Source organism: Fukomys damarensis, unplaced genomic scaffold, assembly GCF_012274545.1.
Source record: "Fukomys damarensis isolate Sample0158 unplaced genomic scaffold, DMR_v1.0_HiC HiC_scaffold_31, whole genome shotgun sequence".
Lineage (NCBI taxonomy): Eukaryota > Metazoa > Chordata > Mammalia > Rodentia > Bathyergidae > Fukomys > Fukomys damarensis.
This window is the reverse complement of record NW_022900943.1, coordinates 11,619,386-11,638,545: the sequence shown is the minus strand read 5'-3', so window position 1 is coordinate 11,638,545 and position 19,160 is coordinate 11,619,386. Positions and strand designations below refer to the sequence as shown.

General features: G+C 43.8%; 1 protein-coding gene and 1 pseudogene across 1 annotated transcript in view; both read right to left on the bottom strand.

Annotated features, from left to right (window-relative positions):
• Positions 1 to 19,160, bottom strand: part of Gldc (glycine decarboxylase) — a 112,908-nt gene that overhangs the window by 80,568 nt on the left and 13,180 nt on the right. Inside the window, exon 2 of the mRNA XM_010610691.3 lies at positions 18,669 to 18,747. Coding sequence (XP_010608993.1) covers positions 18,669 to 18,747 — 79 coding nt within the window. The remainder of the gene's footprint in view (positions 1 to 18,668; positions 18,748 to 19,160) is intronic.
• LOC104852864 lies at positions 1,905 to 3,273 on the bottom strand (annotated as a pseudogene).

Sequence of the window (19,160 nt, the reverse complement as noted above, 5' to 3'; positions counted from 1 at the left end):
TCGTGCTCTTGACAGATGGACCCAGGAACAGAGAGCACCTGCTGCTCAGGAGCAGGCAGAAAGCTCAGGTATGTGGAAGCCCCCAAAATGTCTAGGTTTCCCAGCTTGGTTGGGAAGGGCAGAGACTGCAGGAGCAACAAGCCTTGCTTCTCATGCTTGACTTTCTCCTGTTAGGATTTCTTTCAGAGATTAAAAGCTTTTTAATTTTTCTTTCCAAAAAACCTGGAATGCACAGGTGAATTATAGGGAATCTTATGTTTAATAATTATTTTAATTATAAGTTTCTACCAATACTTGAGTCACGGTAGTCTATATACCACAGGTGAATTATGTAACATTATATATTCTAGCCTGTATATCACAGGTGGATTATACAACATTATTACATGCCTGAGAGTTACAGGAAAAGAGAGAACATATATGTAGGCTGCATGAACCCTTGCGCCATAGTGAGGGACTTTGTAAACATACACACTTGTCAGCTAAAGCCTGCTCTTCTATCACTATCCAGCTGCCTGACCTTGGACAGATCATTATTTTCTCTTTTTGTTTTTTTTGTACCAGGGATCAAACCTGGATCCTTGCACTTGCAAAGCAGGCAGCAGAACCACTGAGCTAAGTCCCGGCCCCCAACTATTTTCATTTTTAAATGATCTGTGACCTGACTGCTATTCAACAGTCTTTGGTTACATGCAAAAATTCCTTGAAAAATACTATGGACTTGTGTTAACTATCAATGTAAAGTGACTTATTGACTGCTATTAAGTGATACCATAAAAGTCAACATTTATTTGTAAAAGGATAACTTCATTTTTAAATGATCTGTGACCTGACTGCTATTCAACAGTCTTTGGTTACATGCAAAAATTCCTCGAAAAATACTATGGACTTGTGTTAACTATCAATGTAAAGTGACTTATTGACTACTATTAAGTGATACCATTCATATAAAAGTCAACATTTATTTGTAAAAGGATAACTTTTTTTTGTACTGAGGATGGAACTTGGGACCTTGCACTTGCGAGACAGGTACTAAAACCACTAAGCTAAATCCCAGGCCCAAAAGGATCACTTTAAAAGTAACTCTTAGGTAATAGTCTTACTAACAATCTCACACAACTGTGAACCCAGTATTCTCACTACGGGAACAATATATAATTAAAATGTATAATAGTCACTAGCTTCAATAACTAATAACTAGTCAAATAAAGTGCCTTGTCATTATTTTTCCTAAATATGATAATCCACCATTTTGTGATATACAAACTAAAGAAGAAAAATACCTCACAATGGCTAAAGTAATTTTAAGATACAAGTGGTAACTGTGGTCATTTTCATCTACATGAAGCTGATTTGTATATAAGACATCAAAAGATAATTACTAGCCAGGAGCAGTGGCACAGACCTGCAATCCCAGCACTCGAGAGGCTGAGGCAGGAGGATCACTGTGAGTTCGAGACCAGCCTGGGCTACATAGTGAGTTTCAGGTCAGTCTCAACTACATAGTGAGACCCTGTCTCAAAAAAAAAGATAATTAGTAAACAAAATGTCCCATGAATTCTGAAATTGTTTCTGAAAAATTGCTTCTTCCACAAAATACTTCACAGAAAACTATGTTACCCTAAATCTATGGCATAGCCAGACTTTTTGGCCCTTCAGACAAAATTTTTAGGTAGTCATTTTGCAATTACAGGGCAATAAAACTTTCTCCGGGGCCTTACCATTTCATAAACAACTTAGATAATATTCATAATGATAGAAAGGGAACATTGTGGCATGCAGCCTAGAACCACAGAATTATGAATATTTTGTGGGTGAATCTCTACTTGTATAATTATAAGGCCTACCTAACATGATCACTGCAAATTTTTTGGAACCAAGAAGGACAAGGAAAATAATCTGCAAATTATTTTGTTGACCCCTTAAGTACCAGGCTATTAATAGTCAGTTATCTCTGCATCAATTCCTTAGAACTCTGTGGCCCTTTGTGTGCTCTAATCCTTGGGCATAACCATTTAGGGTGTGGTCAGATATATGTAGATTATGCTTTAGAACAGTCTTAGTTTATCAGTGTGAAACGATAAATATTGGAAATATTGGTTTGTGACAGTATTATGCTTTAGAATATCCTTGGGTTTATCAAAGTGAAAAGATAAATATTACAAATGCTGGTTTGTGAGAGCTGCCAGCTATTTTGGTACCAATTTAAAAAGTGTCTTCATATAAATCATCACTCTTGGGTTTGGGAAGTCTTTCCAGTTCCTCTTCATCCCCTTTGAACGCTCCCACAAGACTTCCACTTAGATCTCGGATCCATTCTTGCCTTGGTGTACATTCCAGACTCTGAGGTTTGCTGGCATTATAAATAAATAAATATGGTGAGAAGGACTGAAGGAGCTTCTAAGAAAAACTCCGAGGAGGGACCGAAGTGAGACAGACCCTACAGTGATGCTGACAGTGGTAACCTGGGCCATGCATGGAACATGTCATTCAGGAACTTCAGAATGAAAGCCACTGAAAGGCCCTGAAATGCAGTCACAAAAATAAGGGCTACTGAAAACACACTGTGACCATAAAAAAATCCACAGTCCTTAATCTGATCAAGGTTACTGTTCTGAAGGCCCATATCAGCCCATTAAAAAGAATGCCAAAGAAAGTTTGCTGTTATTTTTTTTTTGGTACTGGGGATCAAACTCAGGTCCTTGTGCTTGCGAGGCAGGCGCCAAAACACTGAGTTAAATCCCCAGCCCTGCAAGTTTGCTGTTCTGTATGAAGATGCTTTCAGTGAGATGGTTCCCTCCCTTCAGTACCTTTTCATTATAGGTATTGGCCACTGAAGAAATAAAACACTGTACTATAATCAGTATATGGCCCACGCCAAGACGGGTGTGACTGAAAACTCTGGCTGTGGTATTATTCCATTCAGCTTCAGGAAAAGTACACTCCTTCGCTGTGCAATTTTTTCCAGGACATTCACTTCTGAAATGAAGGCAGGAAATGGATGGGCTGAAGAAGTCATCACGATGAAGTCCATGTCCTGCCAGGTTATGCTGTGAAGTTTTACTTCCAGTAGTTATGGCCACAATAGAAAAAAAACAAATCAGAAGGGAAGACCACTGTATCCAGTTTAGACACTGCTTCAGTGCTATCCTGAACAGAAGAGCTGTTCTTATAATGCTAAAACTTGAGAAGATAACAGCCATGGCAGCCTGAAGGTAAGACAGGACACAGAAGACAACTGCGTTATCCGGGAAATAAAGGCAGGAATGGACCACTTCATGAATCCCTTCTAGGAAGCACATCTCATTTCTACTTTTTTTTCCTTATTGAGTTTATTGGTGCATTTTAGGTATATGGTACAGTTACATTTGTCATTGAGATCTTGTATCTTTACATGACAGGTCTTGGTTCTTATTTTTTCCCCTTGTCCCTGCCCTCCCTTCACCCCTGCTCCCTCCTCAAATTTCTACTTTGATGATCTTCTTTCTTTATAACACAGAAAGACATAAGCACACAGAAAATGAGCTTCACCAATTCTGAGCATATATTCACCATAGTTGGAAGATAATCATACCTGTTCTCTTCATTGGCAGAATATTTTACTAGTAAAATGCGACTTGGAGTAAAGCAATGAATCCAGCACCCAGTAGGAACGTACACATCCTTGAGAACCACAGACCAGGATGCCTGCAGCATTTTTTTTTTCCATTCCACAGTTTTTTAATTGCCTCCCTCCTTCCGAAAAACCCTCCAGTGAAAGAATACACATGACAGACCACATACTATCCAGCTCCGCAGTAGCAGCAGTAGCTTTTCAGGCTCCAGGATGGAGACGCTACGAGAGGGAAACAAAGGCCCCTTGCACTCAGGCCTCCTATTCTGGAACCAAAGTGAGGTGAGGTCCCTGGTGGGAAGAGGGCTCAGTGGCCATGGCGCAGGCGTGCTCACTGTTGAATTAATGGGAATCTTAAAGGGAGCCCAAGGAAGCCAGCACCACCTCCCCCCACACCGCCCAGAAGTCAGAGGTTGAGCCGTATCCCCTTCCCCACTTCTGCTCCTAAGAGCTGCTTTTTGGAGTTCTCCAAACTAGAAATTTGTGTCAAGATTGACCATTTTTAGGTTTGAGTCTTTATAATTACTTTGTTCTTTCTGCCAATAGGCCTTTAAAAAATCTTAGGTGTGTCACTCAAGTGTGAAAAGTGCCAAAGCTACTGTGGGAGACGCTGTATTTTTGCAGACCTCAGATCCTTCACTTGAATGGTGAGGTGTCTGATTTTCTTTGTGCAAGAAAACCCATTCTGGGGGCTGGGAATGTAGTTCAGTGATACAGCACTTGACTAGCATGCATGAAGCCCTGGGTTCAACCCCCAGCAACACACACACACACACACACACAGGCAAACAAAGAGAAAAGAAAACCCATTCCTTCATACTTCACAGCAGAGACATCCAGCAGGGATGGGTTAAGCTTAAACCCCAGTCAAGAGAGCCCATTCCTGCCTCTCCTCCTGCCACATCCTCTGGCCACCAGAGCTCCAGCCCTGGGTGGTTCCCAGGCCTTTGTTAGCAAGAAAGAAAAGACACCATGAGCAGGTGGACCAGATGGGAACCCACTGGCACATTCCACTTTAGTTCAAGGTCTCCAAGTACAAGCCAGTATCCCTCACTGCTGTCCATGAAGTCTTGCACACTTTTAATACTGAAAAATTTAAGAGCCAATTAGCATAAGTGAAGAACAAAGTAATTACTGTAATTACAGACAAAACCTAAATAATTTGTTGCAGACAACAGAACAAGACCTTAAAGTTGAGGCGCAGAAGTTCCTAATCTTTTTTTTTTTTTTGAAGTTCCTAAACCTATAAAGATATACTCTACTCCCTGAAGACCCAGCTACACTTCTCAAGCACATGTGGATTCTTCCTCCATCCAGCTTGAGGCTAACGTGAATTTTCCCCAACTGGATAGATATCGTCATAGCCTGGTGTTTATGCCCAACTTCACCTTCTACTGAAAATAAAGTGAGTTAGTAGAAGGAGCTGTTCCTTGCACACCAATCTGATATTCTTGAGTTATCAAGAGCAGGCTAAGTGGGTAGGATGGGTGTGGCCGAGAAAGAGGGCACTTGCTCCACATGCATGAGGCCATAGGCTCCACCCCCAGTACCCCCTTGCAAAAGTAAGGCAAGTACCTAGTCAAGCTCCTTAAAGCCCAAATGGTGTGAGAAGCATTTGCCATTCACTCATCCACTGCTCATCATGACCAAAGTTTCCAGCTAGAAGCCAGGACAGCCTGTGACTTGCTGAGCTCCTTGCTGTGATAAAAATCTAAGACTGCAGGCTTCCTTATCTTCACAGGAGAAAAAGCATGCCCCAAATACTCAGCCTAGCGAGGGAATTGTTCCCCCAATGTTTGTTCGCTGGTTGCCATTTCTCATAACCACTCTTCAAATTTTACTTTGTCCAAATGTACACAGGGGCCAGCTCAGTACATTTAGGAACCCAGAGTTAGCTATTATCGTAAATGATGCTCAAACACCAATGGTTGGAAAGAAAAGGAGGGAAAATTCAAAACTACTTATCAACCTGCTAAACCTACTCGAAGTTGAACTCAGCAGAACCCAGACTGATCAAATCTAAGTAAAACCCCAAATCCTAAGTAGACCATGTCCCCCACTGTTACTTCACTTCTCCCTTTCTAGAGAAAAGTGTGGGCTCCATAATCCCAAAATAGCACCTTTCCCCTTACCTAGAAAGAGAGGCATCAAAAAGAGCGACTGTGTCATTCAAGCCCTGGGCAGCACAGCCTAACGAAGCCATGTGACAAAGAGGAGAGGAAAAAGAAGAGCAGGTGTTCCTCAGAGCCAACCTCATCGAGATGCAGAGTCCTCATGCTTTTCCTCCACCTCGACATGAACAGGCCTAATTCCGGTAATTATCTGCTTGAATGGAAACTGCAACGACACTGGCCAGGGAGGAAGGGAAGCATGAGAAAGCAGGGGTCCACGAAGAGCCGTGGAGACAAGGTATCATTTCCTGGATGCCCGCAGGCCACGCAGATCCCTGCACCCCCAGGACAAAGGAATCCCAGCGATCCTTCAGGAACCTAAGCAGTAAATTCTTTTCTTACAGAACACACACGTGCTTCTGACTTGGTTATTTTTCTGCCTTATAGCACTGTGCCCTGGTGCTAGCTAATGTACCAAGAATAGCGGTGAAGGGCCATAAGACTTGCACTGTTCCCATTTCTCAGAATTCAGAGATTCCTTCCTCATGTAATTCTGCGTAAGAGTCTTCTAGCAGCAACTCCCTTGGCATTTGTGCTTCAATTACCAAGACCTCTGCACGCACCAGTACAGCAAACACTTTCTAACAGGAATAAGTCAGTTTAGCTGTTGAATACTTGATGCCTTGGTAGGACTAGGTTTTAATCTCCCATATATGTCAATTTGCACAAAACCTAGAAAAATGTCATTGAAATGGATGGGGCAAGCTATGAGTCATGAGACATGGCACAGCTGGGTGTGGTAGCGTACTACTACAATTCCAGAACTGGGAGGCTGGGGGTAGAGGATCGTTATGCACTGGAGGCCAGCCTGGCTCTACAGTGAGTTCAAGGCCAGCCTGAACTACATAAGGAGACCTTGTCTCAAAAAACAAAAGAAAGAAAAGATTAAATGAGCACACATGCGCACACACACACATAGGGTTCCCAACCTTAACTCAGTACCTCAAACACAACCCTACATTTTTTTCTTTAGTCTTTAGTTATATGGAAAAATTTATACCCTTTGCTTTTGCTTTCTTTGTTCTTGTTTTTGCATCATTTAAGAATCTAAATATGTCATGCCTAAGGTTCTACACAGTGCATATATTATGCTATCACTTACATTTGAAAGTATGTATTTGCACACTTATATTGAACAGAGAATATCTGAGATGATTCACAAAAACATTGAGGTTAGGCAATCTTCCTTTTCCCCACACATCTTTTTGTGCTTTTGAGTTTGAGACCTATATCCATATTATTTTTCAAAAAAAAAAATCCAGTGAAAAGTGTTAGGCCTAGAACACAATACTTCCCTGGAAATATGTAGGTGCAGGGTCCTTCAGCCCAGCCAGCAGCGCCTTCTCAGCTGCCACGGGCCCAGCTCAGCGCCTCCTGCTCACGCCTGCCAGGGTACCGGAGTCTCCAGGGAAATCCTCAGCACTGACAACTAGCACATTCACATTCGAATCTGTTCACACACTGTCACCAGTCTGAGAAAAGCCTTTCTCTGCCAGAGGCTAAGACGGAAAGCTGGGGCCCAAGGCAGCCTTGGCAGATTCTTCTTGCCAACATGCAAATACTTAGCTTCAAAGCTGTGCAGGGAAACTGGGGTGGGGTCCGGGTATGGCTCAGGATAAACAGACATCGATGGTGGCATATGTAAGATTTTCTAATCTTCCTGAATGAAGCCAGAACTGAGGTAAAATTCCACCCTAATGCTTAATTTTTCCTCGATCTCACCAGCCTTTCCAACATTGCTTTCCTTTTCTTGCAGCCACTTGGCTTAGCTCAGCTCACCCAGCATAGACCCTACTGTTGTCAGGTTTCCTCCCTGGTTAGAAGAGGGTTTTGCAACCAAAGTCTGTTCAATCATACAATATTTTTTGCCAGAAAGCCAAACCACACGACTTGCTCTGCACCCAAAAGAATGGAAACTTTACACTGAAAAGCAACAGACTGGCAGAGGGCAACATGCATTAGGATTGGCCAGGGCAGCAGATTCACACAGACCTGCCCTACGGCTCTGGCTCCCCTGGCCTAGTCCTGCCCACTCATCCCCATCCTCCTGCTCAGCCAATGAGTAAACTGACTGAGACCTTCATCCCCTCAGGGAAGGGGCCACTCCTAAGGAAAGGAGCTGTAACCTATCCTGCTGTCCCTCTGAGGGCTCCGTGGGCCTCATCTGTGTAGGAGCAGGAGGTCCCTGCAGCTCCTTCTGCTCATGTAAAGGACACACAGCTTGAGGATCTCACCAGCTGCAGAATCAACACACCAGCAGCTGCAGCAGGGAATTGGGGAAGAGAACGTCGGGTCTGCTGTTTTGCTTCTTAGACTTCAATTCTCCTGTCTGTGGGAGGCGCCCATAGCCTCTTTTCATTTAACCTAAGTTTCTTCAGAAAACATACGGAGAAACATTGCACTTTGTATTGTTTATCTGGGATGCCAGATCATCTATGTTATCAGGCCAAATGGTTACTTTGAAATGAGAATCAGTATTTTTCCTCCTTGCTTCCTGGTGGGTACATTTTACGGCCTGTAGAGAAAGAACAGGAAGGAAAAAGTATGTTCTAAGGATCTAAGTCATACCACAAATATCTTGTTTAAGGGAAGGGTCACTTTTAAATAGATTAAGTCACATGGTCAATCCAAAACCTCACTAAATAGTGGGATGTTAGGCACGTAGTAGGTGCTCAAAAAACACAGAATTATATGCTATTATGAATATTCACCCAAGATCTCACATACAGACAGTTCAGTAGTCCCAATAACTCACAAATCACAGAATCAATAATGAAAAGTCAACGTATGAATTGTTCTTATATATGTGGATCAACTGCATTTCTAAAGAAAAGGTTTCAGGGAAACACTTCTAAGTGGAAAACTGCCACTATTATTAAAGTTTTGTGCAATAATACAGAGCCTATAGTAATTTCACAGATTTTTATTATCATTGTTTAAGTAACTAGTATGTTGACTAGGCACTGAGAATCCTCACTAAAGTTCTCAGTTTTTGTCAGGCATGGTAGTGGATACCTGTAATTAATCCTAGCATTTGGGAGTCTGAGGCAGGAGAATTGCTGAGCTTGAAGCCAGTCTAGACTATATATAGTGAGTTCAAGGCTATTCTAAACTACATAGCAAGAACCTGTGTCAACAAAACCACACACACAAAAAAGTTCTCATACACTGGGCTTAATAAGTGAAACAAACCTGAGCTATCAAAATGAGGTCAAATTTATTCACTTATCATGTAACCGACCAAAAGCAGGCCGGTGTTACTGAGTCAATAGGAAGAAGACATAGACTGGAACACAGACATACAGCTAGCTTCTTGCAGTGCTGTCCAGCACCTGTCCCGGAGCCAGACCTCACACCGTGCACGGGCTGCTCCCCAACAAGCCTCCCATAGAGCGCAGATGGGGAGGCCCTGCCTCTCCCCACACCCGGCTGACCCGAGCTGACTGGCAGGACTCTGTCCCACTTTCCTCAGGGACCCTCCCCCCTTCTCCCCGTTCCCTGTGTTAAGGACATCCCCAGCACCACAAAACAGCCAGCCTAGAAAGTGATGGCCACACCCACAACCCCTCTGGATCAGCCACCATGTTTGCTCCAAGACCACCCCACCCCGTCCTCCGCCCAGACAGCCCAGGAGAACTGGTGCAGAGGCAGGGAGCCTGAGAGACAGGAGATGCCCCACGGTGATTCCAGATGGCTCCCGAAACTCACTTAGATCTTGCTGCAGTATAGTAAGTACATCAAGTACACTTCGGGGATGGTGAACCTCTTAGAGCTTTCAATGATAACAGCCCAGCAGTGGCACACGTGCCACAGGTTTGCCACCACCGCTGTATGCCACCCTCCTCTCTCCCCTTCCCGGGGGCCAGACCTGCATTAGCCTGAAGGTTCCTCTGCCTTAACCCACTCTGGCCTTCAAATGTGTCTTGTGTGCCTAACACTGTCCTCGCGGTGTCTTGCTGGTGCACATTTAACACAGCACATCTGAACGCATGAGCAGTTAGTCTTCCATCTGGTTTCCCCAAGTCTGACCTGGGGCACTCACTCTACACACACAGGATGCGTCTCACCTCTCCCTTCTGTATTAACTTTTCAAGGCTTCCTGTTACTTGGAAGGGAGGGGCCCCTCCTGAGCCCTTGAAACTGAGGTCTCAGACCTTGTTTCCCATTCCCTTCTGTCACCTAACAGTCTACTAGCATCCCTCCAATCTCCATATATTTCCAGTCCCACAGCTCTGCTGATCCCATAACCTCGGCCAGAGCATCCATCCCATCTGTGGAACGATAAAACAGTTCCATACTTAGCTCTTTGTCAGGTACACTCTATGGTCAGGGACCCCTGTTTATAATCTCTGACCCCAAACTCTAGTGTGGCCAGTACCTAAAGCAGCATTTTCCATGGAAGCCTCTCAGTACATGTTGAATGGGGGCAGAGAAAGCTATAGCAGCAAATCTGCTAAGAGCAGCCCAAGAAATTGACAACATTAGTTCATAAACCAAAAGGCTGAGTAGTCTGGGGCATTTCACGCGTGGGCAAATGGTGCAATGCACCCCGACAGTCCTCAAGGGTAACACTAGGTTTACAATGCAGCCTAACCGATTCATCCTGGTAGGTCTGGATATCGTTGGCAGTTACGCGAAATTCATAATTTAGGACAAGGAATGTTGCACACAACTATAATCCCAGCACAGGCGAGGCTGAGGCAGGAGGACTGTAGTTTGGGGCCAGCCTAAGCTTGGTAGCCTGAGCAACATACGGAGACCCTACTCCAAGACAAACAAAACACAGGGATAGGGAGTACGTACACATCTGGACACATGCGGTTCACAAATGTCCACACGCAGTGAAACTGTTCCGTATGGCACAGTGATAGACACAGATCACTATACAGTTCTCCACACTCCCAGAACATCCAACACCAAGACTGAACCCCACGGAAACTGGAAACTTGGGGAGACAATGATGTAGTAAAACAGGTCCATCACCTGTAACTCACTGCCACTCTGGTGGGAGATGGTAAGAATGGGACAGACGTGCCTGGGTGGGGCTGACAGGTATGAGCGTTCTCTGTACATTCTGTTCCATTCTGCTATAAACCGGAAACGGCTCCATAAAAATTCCATCTGTAAATCTGTTTACATCGGACCCCCCAAATTCACAGGGGTTATGTTCCCAGAGTACCCGTGAATCATGAAAAACCGTAAGAATTTCAGATATGGTCAGAAAAATGCCTACAAATGCATATTTTTATAGTTTAAATTCTAAATATGCTATGTCTCCCACAGTTATTTAATTTAATTCTGTATTCATAAAGCTTTGGGAGGTCCAGGGAATTCTGCGGGCATCTTAGGGATCTTAGGGCTTTAAGAACAAAACTTAGAACACTCAGCTGCACAGAGCAGCAACCTGCTAGGATGCGGGATGCAGGCACATCTGCAAGCGATGGGTTTCAGAGCAGCAGCCAATCAGCACCAAGGAACTGAATAACACTCTCGGATTTGCTACTTGCAAACCTCCTGCCAAAAAGGGTCAGGGATTTGGCTCAGTGGTTCCTCCACCTGCCTTTCAAGCAAGAGGTCCTGAGTTTGATCTCCAGTACCAAAAGAAAAAGAAAAAAACAAAAACAAAAACAAAAAAACCTCCTGCCAAAATAAACAACTGCAGAGGATATCTGTGATTTCTGAGAAACTGCAAGGGTTTCTGCAAACAATTATTAGCTTCTAAGGAAATATCTGTGCCACGAACTCTGAACTAAGACTTCGAGCGGGGGGAGGGGTATACTGTACACACCCCCTTTCCAAAGTTGAAAACGAACTCCCCTTCCCTTGAATGCAGGCCAGACTTAGTGACTAATTCTGAAGAGTAAGTGATGCTATGGGACTTCCGAGGCTAGGACATACAGAGGACAGCTTGTGCCTGGCTTGGACTCTAGCTGCCATGCTGTGAGGATACTCATGCAGCTTCTAGAGAGACCCATGTGGGAGGAACCAGGGCCTCTCACTAACCCCATCCACAACCACAGTGCCAGGTGCCGAGTGACCATCTTGGAAATGGGTCCTCGGGCACGACAGCATCCACCCGCTGTGACTGTAACCTCAGGCCCATCCCAGCCAGACCCATCAGCTGCTCTTGAAGCCCTGGCCCCCAGAAACTGTGAGCACAGTACATATTATTTTAAACCATTGAATTGTGTAGTAATTTTTTTTGTACCGAAGATCGAACTCTGGACCTCATGCTTGAAAGGCAGGTGGCAGAACCACTGAGCTAAATAAATCCCTGGCCCTGTATAGTAATTTCTCATGTGACAAAAGGACAATCTATACAGTGGTTTTGCTGTAAGAGTTAATTTTTTAAATGTTAAGTAATATCACTTATGCAAAATATTTTAATAGAAAATTTCTCTGATGCGTGATCCTTTAACGAGATGAAGACAAGGGAACAAAAATTTTACATTCCATGTTTTGTCTCAATAGCATGACCTATTTGGTTCCTCATCACCATAGGTCAGTGTGTTTCTTGCCTGTATATGTAAAAAATTTTAAAAATCCAAAATACTACAATGCCAAAAATTATACTATAAAGACTGAGGTTTCTGACTTGGCACTTTTATTTTATTTTTTGGTACCGGGATCAAACTTGGGACCTTGTACTTGCGAGGCAGGCAGTGGAACCACTGAGCTAAATCCCGGGCCTGGCACTTTCATTTTTAAAAGGGAGAAATTATCACACCTTAGGATTTGTTTCTTTTAAACACTCCACTTCCATCAGGATGTATGTTCACACTTTCTCCATATCCACACAACTCCAGCAAAAATGGCAGTGCAACGAGGTGGAATTTTCTAATTACACCCTGCATGTTGCACTTCACCATATTTTCCTTAGCAAATGCACTGCGTTAGGGTTTCTTTTTTTTTTTTTTCTTTTCTTCTTTTTGTTTTTTCACACAGGGTCTCGTGTAGCTCACAGATGGCCTAAAACACACGGCTATCCTGCCTCACCTTCCTAGTGCTAGGATGACAGGTGTGTGCCACCAGTCCCAACTGTTTTGTTTTGGCTTTTTAGACAAGGTCTTGCTATTAGTTCAGACTGGTCTTGAACTATATAGCCCAGGGTGGCCTTGAATTCACGGTGATCCTCCTGTCTCAGCCTCCTGAGTCTTGGGATTACAGGCATGTGCTACCACACAGCTTTTTTTCCTTCTCTTATAGCATATTTAGCAAATAACAAATTCAGGGCCAAAATATTGTTTCTGTTTCTAACAAAAGAGAATTTCAAGCACTATTTCAAAAATTTGTTTTTTTATCCAGTTTCACATCATTTCCCCATTTCTTTCTTTCTTCTTTTTTTTTTTTAAGACAAGGTCTCACTATGTAGTTGAGACTGATCTGGAACTATGTAGCCCAGGCTCATCTGGGAACTCACAGCGATCCTCCTGCCTCAGCCTCCCCTGCCTCAGCCTCCCTGGGTGATGGGATTATAGGCGTGCACCACCACGCCTGGCTATCATTTCTCCATTTCATATTACTCATGACATGTTCTCCATAGTTCTCATGGTATTTGGAACTATTTAACCTTCAGATTTAACTTAAGCAGATAGAAACTCCTTAAGGACAGTGACCTTGCTCATTCAGATGTACAAAATATGATAAAAAAAACTAGAGTGCTTAAATGTTTTAAAGAATTATTACAGTAAAAGACACACTGCCATTAATTCCCCTTAAAATATCCCCCTTCATTTTGTGTTTTTTTGCTTGTCTGTTTTTGTACCAGGGTTCCAACTCAGAACCTTGTGCTTGGGAGGCAGGCAGCAGCTCAAGCTAAATCCCCGGACCCTCCCCATCCATCGTGAATGCACTCATCCTACCATTCTGGCCACTTTCTGAAGCAGTTCTTTAACATTCCTTCATGAGTGTCTTTAGTTGTGCTGTCCTGGTTGCCTCAATGTCCTGAATCAATTAAAAATGTTTACTTTTTATGGTCATTTTGACTTTGGGGAAGAGCCAGGAACTACACAGTGCTAGATCCAGTGGACAAAGGAGATGAGGACACAGTTTTGACAGACATTGCCACAAAAGATTGATCAATGAGGGGTGATCAAAGAATACAAGTGATTGTATATATTAGACAATTATTAAAAGTCACATTGTCATTAATCTCCCTCAGATTCTCCCCCTTGCTTTGAACACTTACTTCACTGTTTAGGCAATGTAACTTGCACTGCAGTAATTTTTTTCTCTTTTTAAACATTCACTGTATATTCCGAGCCTCCCAGCAGTAGAGTCAGCCAGCACTGTGGCACACACCTGTAATCCCAGCACGGGGAGGCTGAAGCAGGTTTGCCACACCACAAATTCAAGGCCAGCCTGGGCTCTACAGTTAGTTCAAGGGAAGCTTTGACTACATAAGTGAGACCCTGTCTCAAACAAACAAAATAACAATATTATAAAAGTATGTAGGGACAAGAATAGATTCCATTGTGAGGAACTGAAAATATAAATGGACAGTGGCTAGGACATATTTAAAAACAGAACTTTCACCCATAGTCTGTCCAGAAACTAACACTTGGATCTACAATAAACAACCCAGGAGGCCAGCCCACTATCCCAGGTGATAATCAAAGAAATTGAAGAGTAACTTCCATAACAACTGGCTCAAAATGGCCAGGACTTCACCAGCTGCCGGCTTCCCTTATTTATATCCTATTTAGATTTAAGATAAATGAGACAAAGCCAAATATGTACCCCAGACAAATCACAGCAAGCACATTATTATTATTATTATTATTATTATTTAGCAATACTTAGGACTGAGTACCGAGTTACAACCCCAGCCTTTTTTAGTTGGTTTTTTTTGTTTGTTTTTTTGGTTTTTTTGATACAAGGTCTTGCTAAACTGCAGTTTCCCAGGCTGGACTCAAACTTGCAATCCTCCTGCCTCAGCCTCCCAGAGTACTGGAATGACAGGCATGCACCACCACACCCGGCCAGATTCTCCATTTGTAGTTTCCATCTGATAGCTCTGCTGCCAGCACCCTCCAATCAGGGCACACCTGAAGCCTTCCTTCTTCCCACTCCAGAGCTTTCTTCTCTGTCAAAATTCAAGTCTGAGTCTTGCTATGGGAAGGTCAGAATACATAGCTTTGGCTCCTCTCATTTGGTTAGTCTTTTTTTCCAGTTCTTTAATAAGAGCATCTTCTAGCTTTAAAAATGAAATAATTCTTCTCAGTAGGACTGAAGGGAGCCAGGACTGGCAGGGGGGAGCCCTGTGAGGCTGAGGACCCGACCGGGAACAGCTGCCCCATTCCAGATGCCCTAGGGTCAGTCAGGGAGTACAACTGAGGGTGACAGTTACCACCCTTGCAGCTATGTTACACAATGCTCCTCCCTCTGCTCACGTTCTCCATTAACCATTTATCAAAATAGCTATAAACAATTAGTCATAGAACACTCCGTTCTCACAAACCCATTAGAATTCTCATTCTGGCAGCTCAGCTGTTCATCCTCAACTGAAGGGTTTCAATATTAGACATTAGTTTCTCCTCCATCTTCCAAAATGTGCCCATGAAAAGCAGTGTGCAAATTCAAGTAAGCTTTAATCCCTGCAGCCCTCAAAGTTAGTACAGTCTAGTTCAGTCTGGCTACTGTGGGATGACCTCAGAAAAAACTACACAATGAGGGGTCATAGCTAATGTGCTGGGCTTGGTTTATAAAGTACCTCTTTTGGTATGTATTAATTAAAAAATTAAGACAGGATCACTGAAAATCCAGACGATGTAATGAAAAGAAAGCTAAAACCACCTGTAACAGCACCAGGGGAACCAGCGTTTCCACAGATACATAGTCTTCTAGACTTTTTTAGGGGGCTGTGGATGGGTAAGAAAAATTTACCTGAACTAGATTAAACCGCTTTTTCCTTGGTTTTATTTTTTGAGACACTAGGGACTGAACCCAGGGCTATCACACCGAGTTACATGCCTAGCCCTTTTCTAATTTTTGAGTGAATGTCTCACTAAATCACTGAACTGCCCATATTAGACTCAAAACTTTCTGACTGCCTGCCTTGATCTCCCAGAGTGCCGGGATCAAAGTGTGCACCACTGTGCCTGGCTTGAACTGATTCAGGCTTGTTTATCTGACTAATGATTCATGAGAGGCCAGCTGACTAATACCAAGGTCTATTTTCAAGGCACTTTCTGAAGTGTGTAAGGGGAGGCCGTCCTTCTTGATCCACAGGACCACCTCACCTGCTCACATTGTGAGGCTGCTTCATCCTGGACACCAGGTCCCTCTGCCTGCAGCAGCCTCTCCCAGGTAGAGCCTCACTCCCCATATTGGGCCAAGTTGGCCTCAAGCTCACTATGTAGCTTAGGCTGGCCTCGAACTCGAAGGGATTCTACCAACCTAGCCTCCCAGGCATGTGGCACCACATCCTCTGTGTGCCTTAAGGGATTGAATAGCCTGGCACTGCCAGTATTTCCAGGCACTGGGGAGGTGGAGGATAAGGTGGAGGAGAGAGAGGGAGGTTACTTGTGTCCATGAGTTCAAAACCCACCTGAGCATCAGGGAGATTCCACCTCAAAAGATAATAATGGTACTTAACGTGTAGGGTTGTAAGGAGGACTAATATATGAAAAGCACCTTTATTCAGTTATGCTTAAGAATAAACCCAAGTGCCTCCGCTGCTTACAACTTTCACAATCTTTTTATGCAGTGAGAGGAACATTTAAGACAACTGTAACCTGCTCTCATCACAGCTATCTCCATACATGGCAAATACTCAGTCCAAATCTTTGACTACACTAGAAATAGCACTCACAGGAAACCAAATCTGGATACTGGTTCTACCACATTACACGAAAATGCTACCAGAGGTTAGTGACAAATTCATCAGCTGTGACAACTGTGCACCTCAGAATAAAACATCAAGTCTGCAATCCCCCGCCACCATCCCTCTACCCTGCTCACCATTCCAAGCCAGCCTGCGCCTGCATCAAAGCAAAGGGGGACTCCTGACTGTGTGGTATTTTCTCTGAGTCACCTGAGACTAACCAGATGGAACCAACCCAAAAATCACACAGAAGCTGCTAGGTTTAAAGTTTACACTCATGTTGCAAATGGCATCAGGAGGCTGCTTCCAACAAGAGAGAGTGGCGGAACAAGAATCACCTGATGGTCAAAAAGCTCAACTGAACCAAACAGGTGAACTAAAGAGGACATACGACTGATTCTTTTCCAAGGCACTAATGCTCTTCAAGCAGCATCTTATTAAAAAGAGCTAAACTTTCTGACTTGGAAAGTCTCAAGACAGCCTACAGCTTGCTTTAAAGATATACGAACACACCAGGCATGTAGTTCAGTGATTCTGCTGCCTGCCACGAAAGTGCGAGGCCCTGAGTTCGATTCCCGGTACAAAAAGAAAAGATATACAAACACTTCGAGTTTTACACAATGAACCAGAATTCTGATCCCTAAAATTGGATAAGGCTTCCAGCTGTTTCTAGGATTCAATCAGTTCAATCCGACAGCAGGGGCAGATTCCCTTTTATGAGCAAGTTCCCCACCACTGGACTTGAAAGAGAAAGGGCAGCAGTCTGTCTCTGTACTGCTTGGGGTACAGCACTGAACAACTGGTGCGGGGGCAGGCTCCTTATCTCCAGGGACCACTTTAGCTTTTTTCCTTCCACGTTTTCCTTTACCACATGTTCTTATTACTGCATTTGGTTATATACACTCATGGACCTCATTCTGACAGGTTTGTGCATGATTAACACTTTAATCATTTTACTCCCATTGCCCCTTTCCTACTTGGTCTCCCCTAGCTTTCTGTTCCAATGTGTATAACATATTTTGATCATATCAGACCATCCACTTTATTTGTTTTGTTTTTTGAGTTTTTTTGTACGGGGGATCGAACTCAGGTGCTTGCACTTGTGAGGCAGGTGTTGGAACCACTGAGCTAAATCCCTGGCAGGCCATCCACTTTAAAACAAACCTTGCGTTTCACAATTCCTTTCTATCAGAGAAACAAAACAGTTGTTCTCTGCTCACTGTATTCCAGAAGTAAAAAAGATAAGTATCTCTATGACTGAAAATGAGATAATCAAGTGAGGGTTTCTGCAGGTTTCTTCAGTTGTCTCCTTGTGGTATCTTCTCTCGGTGGAAGTCAAATACTCACATAAAAAAACAATACTCTGAGCCACCGGTGTTGGTGCTCACCTGTAATCCCAGCACAGGGACAGGAGTCACCAGTCCAGGCCAAGGTGGACTACAGAGTGAGTTGAAGGCCAGCTTGGACTACACAGTGAGATGCTACCTTAAAAGCAAACCCCTAGAACACACAATGCACACACACAAAATCTCTGAAAGGCAATCTTCAGATCATTAAAGATTTCAAATATAAAATAAGAATGTCTGACTTTTCTTGGCCAAGCATGAATCTGAATGAGTTAAGATCTGAAAAATAAATGCCCCTTTCAGCAGGCAATAAAAAATGGAGATAAAACAATTTGAAGCTACTGCTACACAAAAACCTGCCCTAGGGAGGCCAGAGGTCCGGTTCCCTCCTGCCTGCAGCTTCCTAAGCACAATGACCTCAGGCAATCTCTTTTTCCTTTCCGAGACTATCCAGATCAGTAAAGAGGTGTGACAGCACTTCTCCACCCAAAGGACAGGAGAACCCAGCCCTGGTGGGCCTGGCGAAGCCCTAGGATAAAAATCGAGAAACAAGCTACCTTAACTCGGTCCGGACTCTAGGAAACCTCCGCTGTTCCTTTTAGTCAGTATCACTAATAGTTCCAGCAATCCTACCCTAGAGTTGGACCCTCAGAGATCCCAGAAAGCAAACAGGCCAGCAAGGGCAGGCCAAGGGAGCGCTCCCTGCCACTTACAAATAGGGTCTTCCATTTTCAAGGGTCTTTGCAAGCGGATGCTGGCGGGGACAGTCTTCTCGATCAGTTCATCGATGCTCTGAAATAAAAAGCAAATGGTGAAAACTAAAGGCGGAGTGAAACGCCTGAGTTACCTTTGTGTTTTCATCTACAAAGGCTTGTGGGAACCTCATTTAAATCGCCTACTTAGGAGTTTTTTCTAAAGAGAAAAAGCAAACTGAGCACACCAGAACTCCCTTAGAAGAAAGGAAATCTTGAAGTCGGGTAGTGAATAGGCCACTCGGGTTGGATTTTAGTCTGCAACTAGGCAAAACCTAGTAAACCCGCTCTATGGCCGGGCAGGGCTCTTATTCCTCTCCCAACAAAATTCGGGTTCATCTGCAGGGTTACTTGTTTCGGGGCCCAAAGTCGAGCGAAAAGTTCTGAAGCAGAAAGTAGGAGAAAGCCTTCAACCACCGGCGAGCGGGCCCGCGCCCGGCCCGGGACTCACGC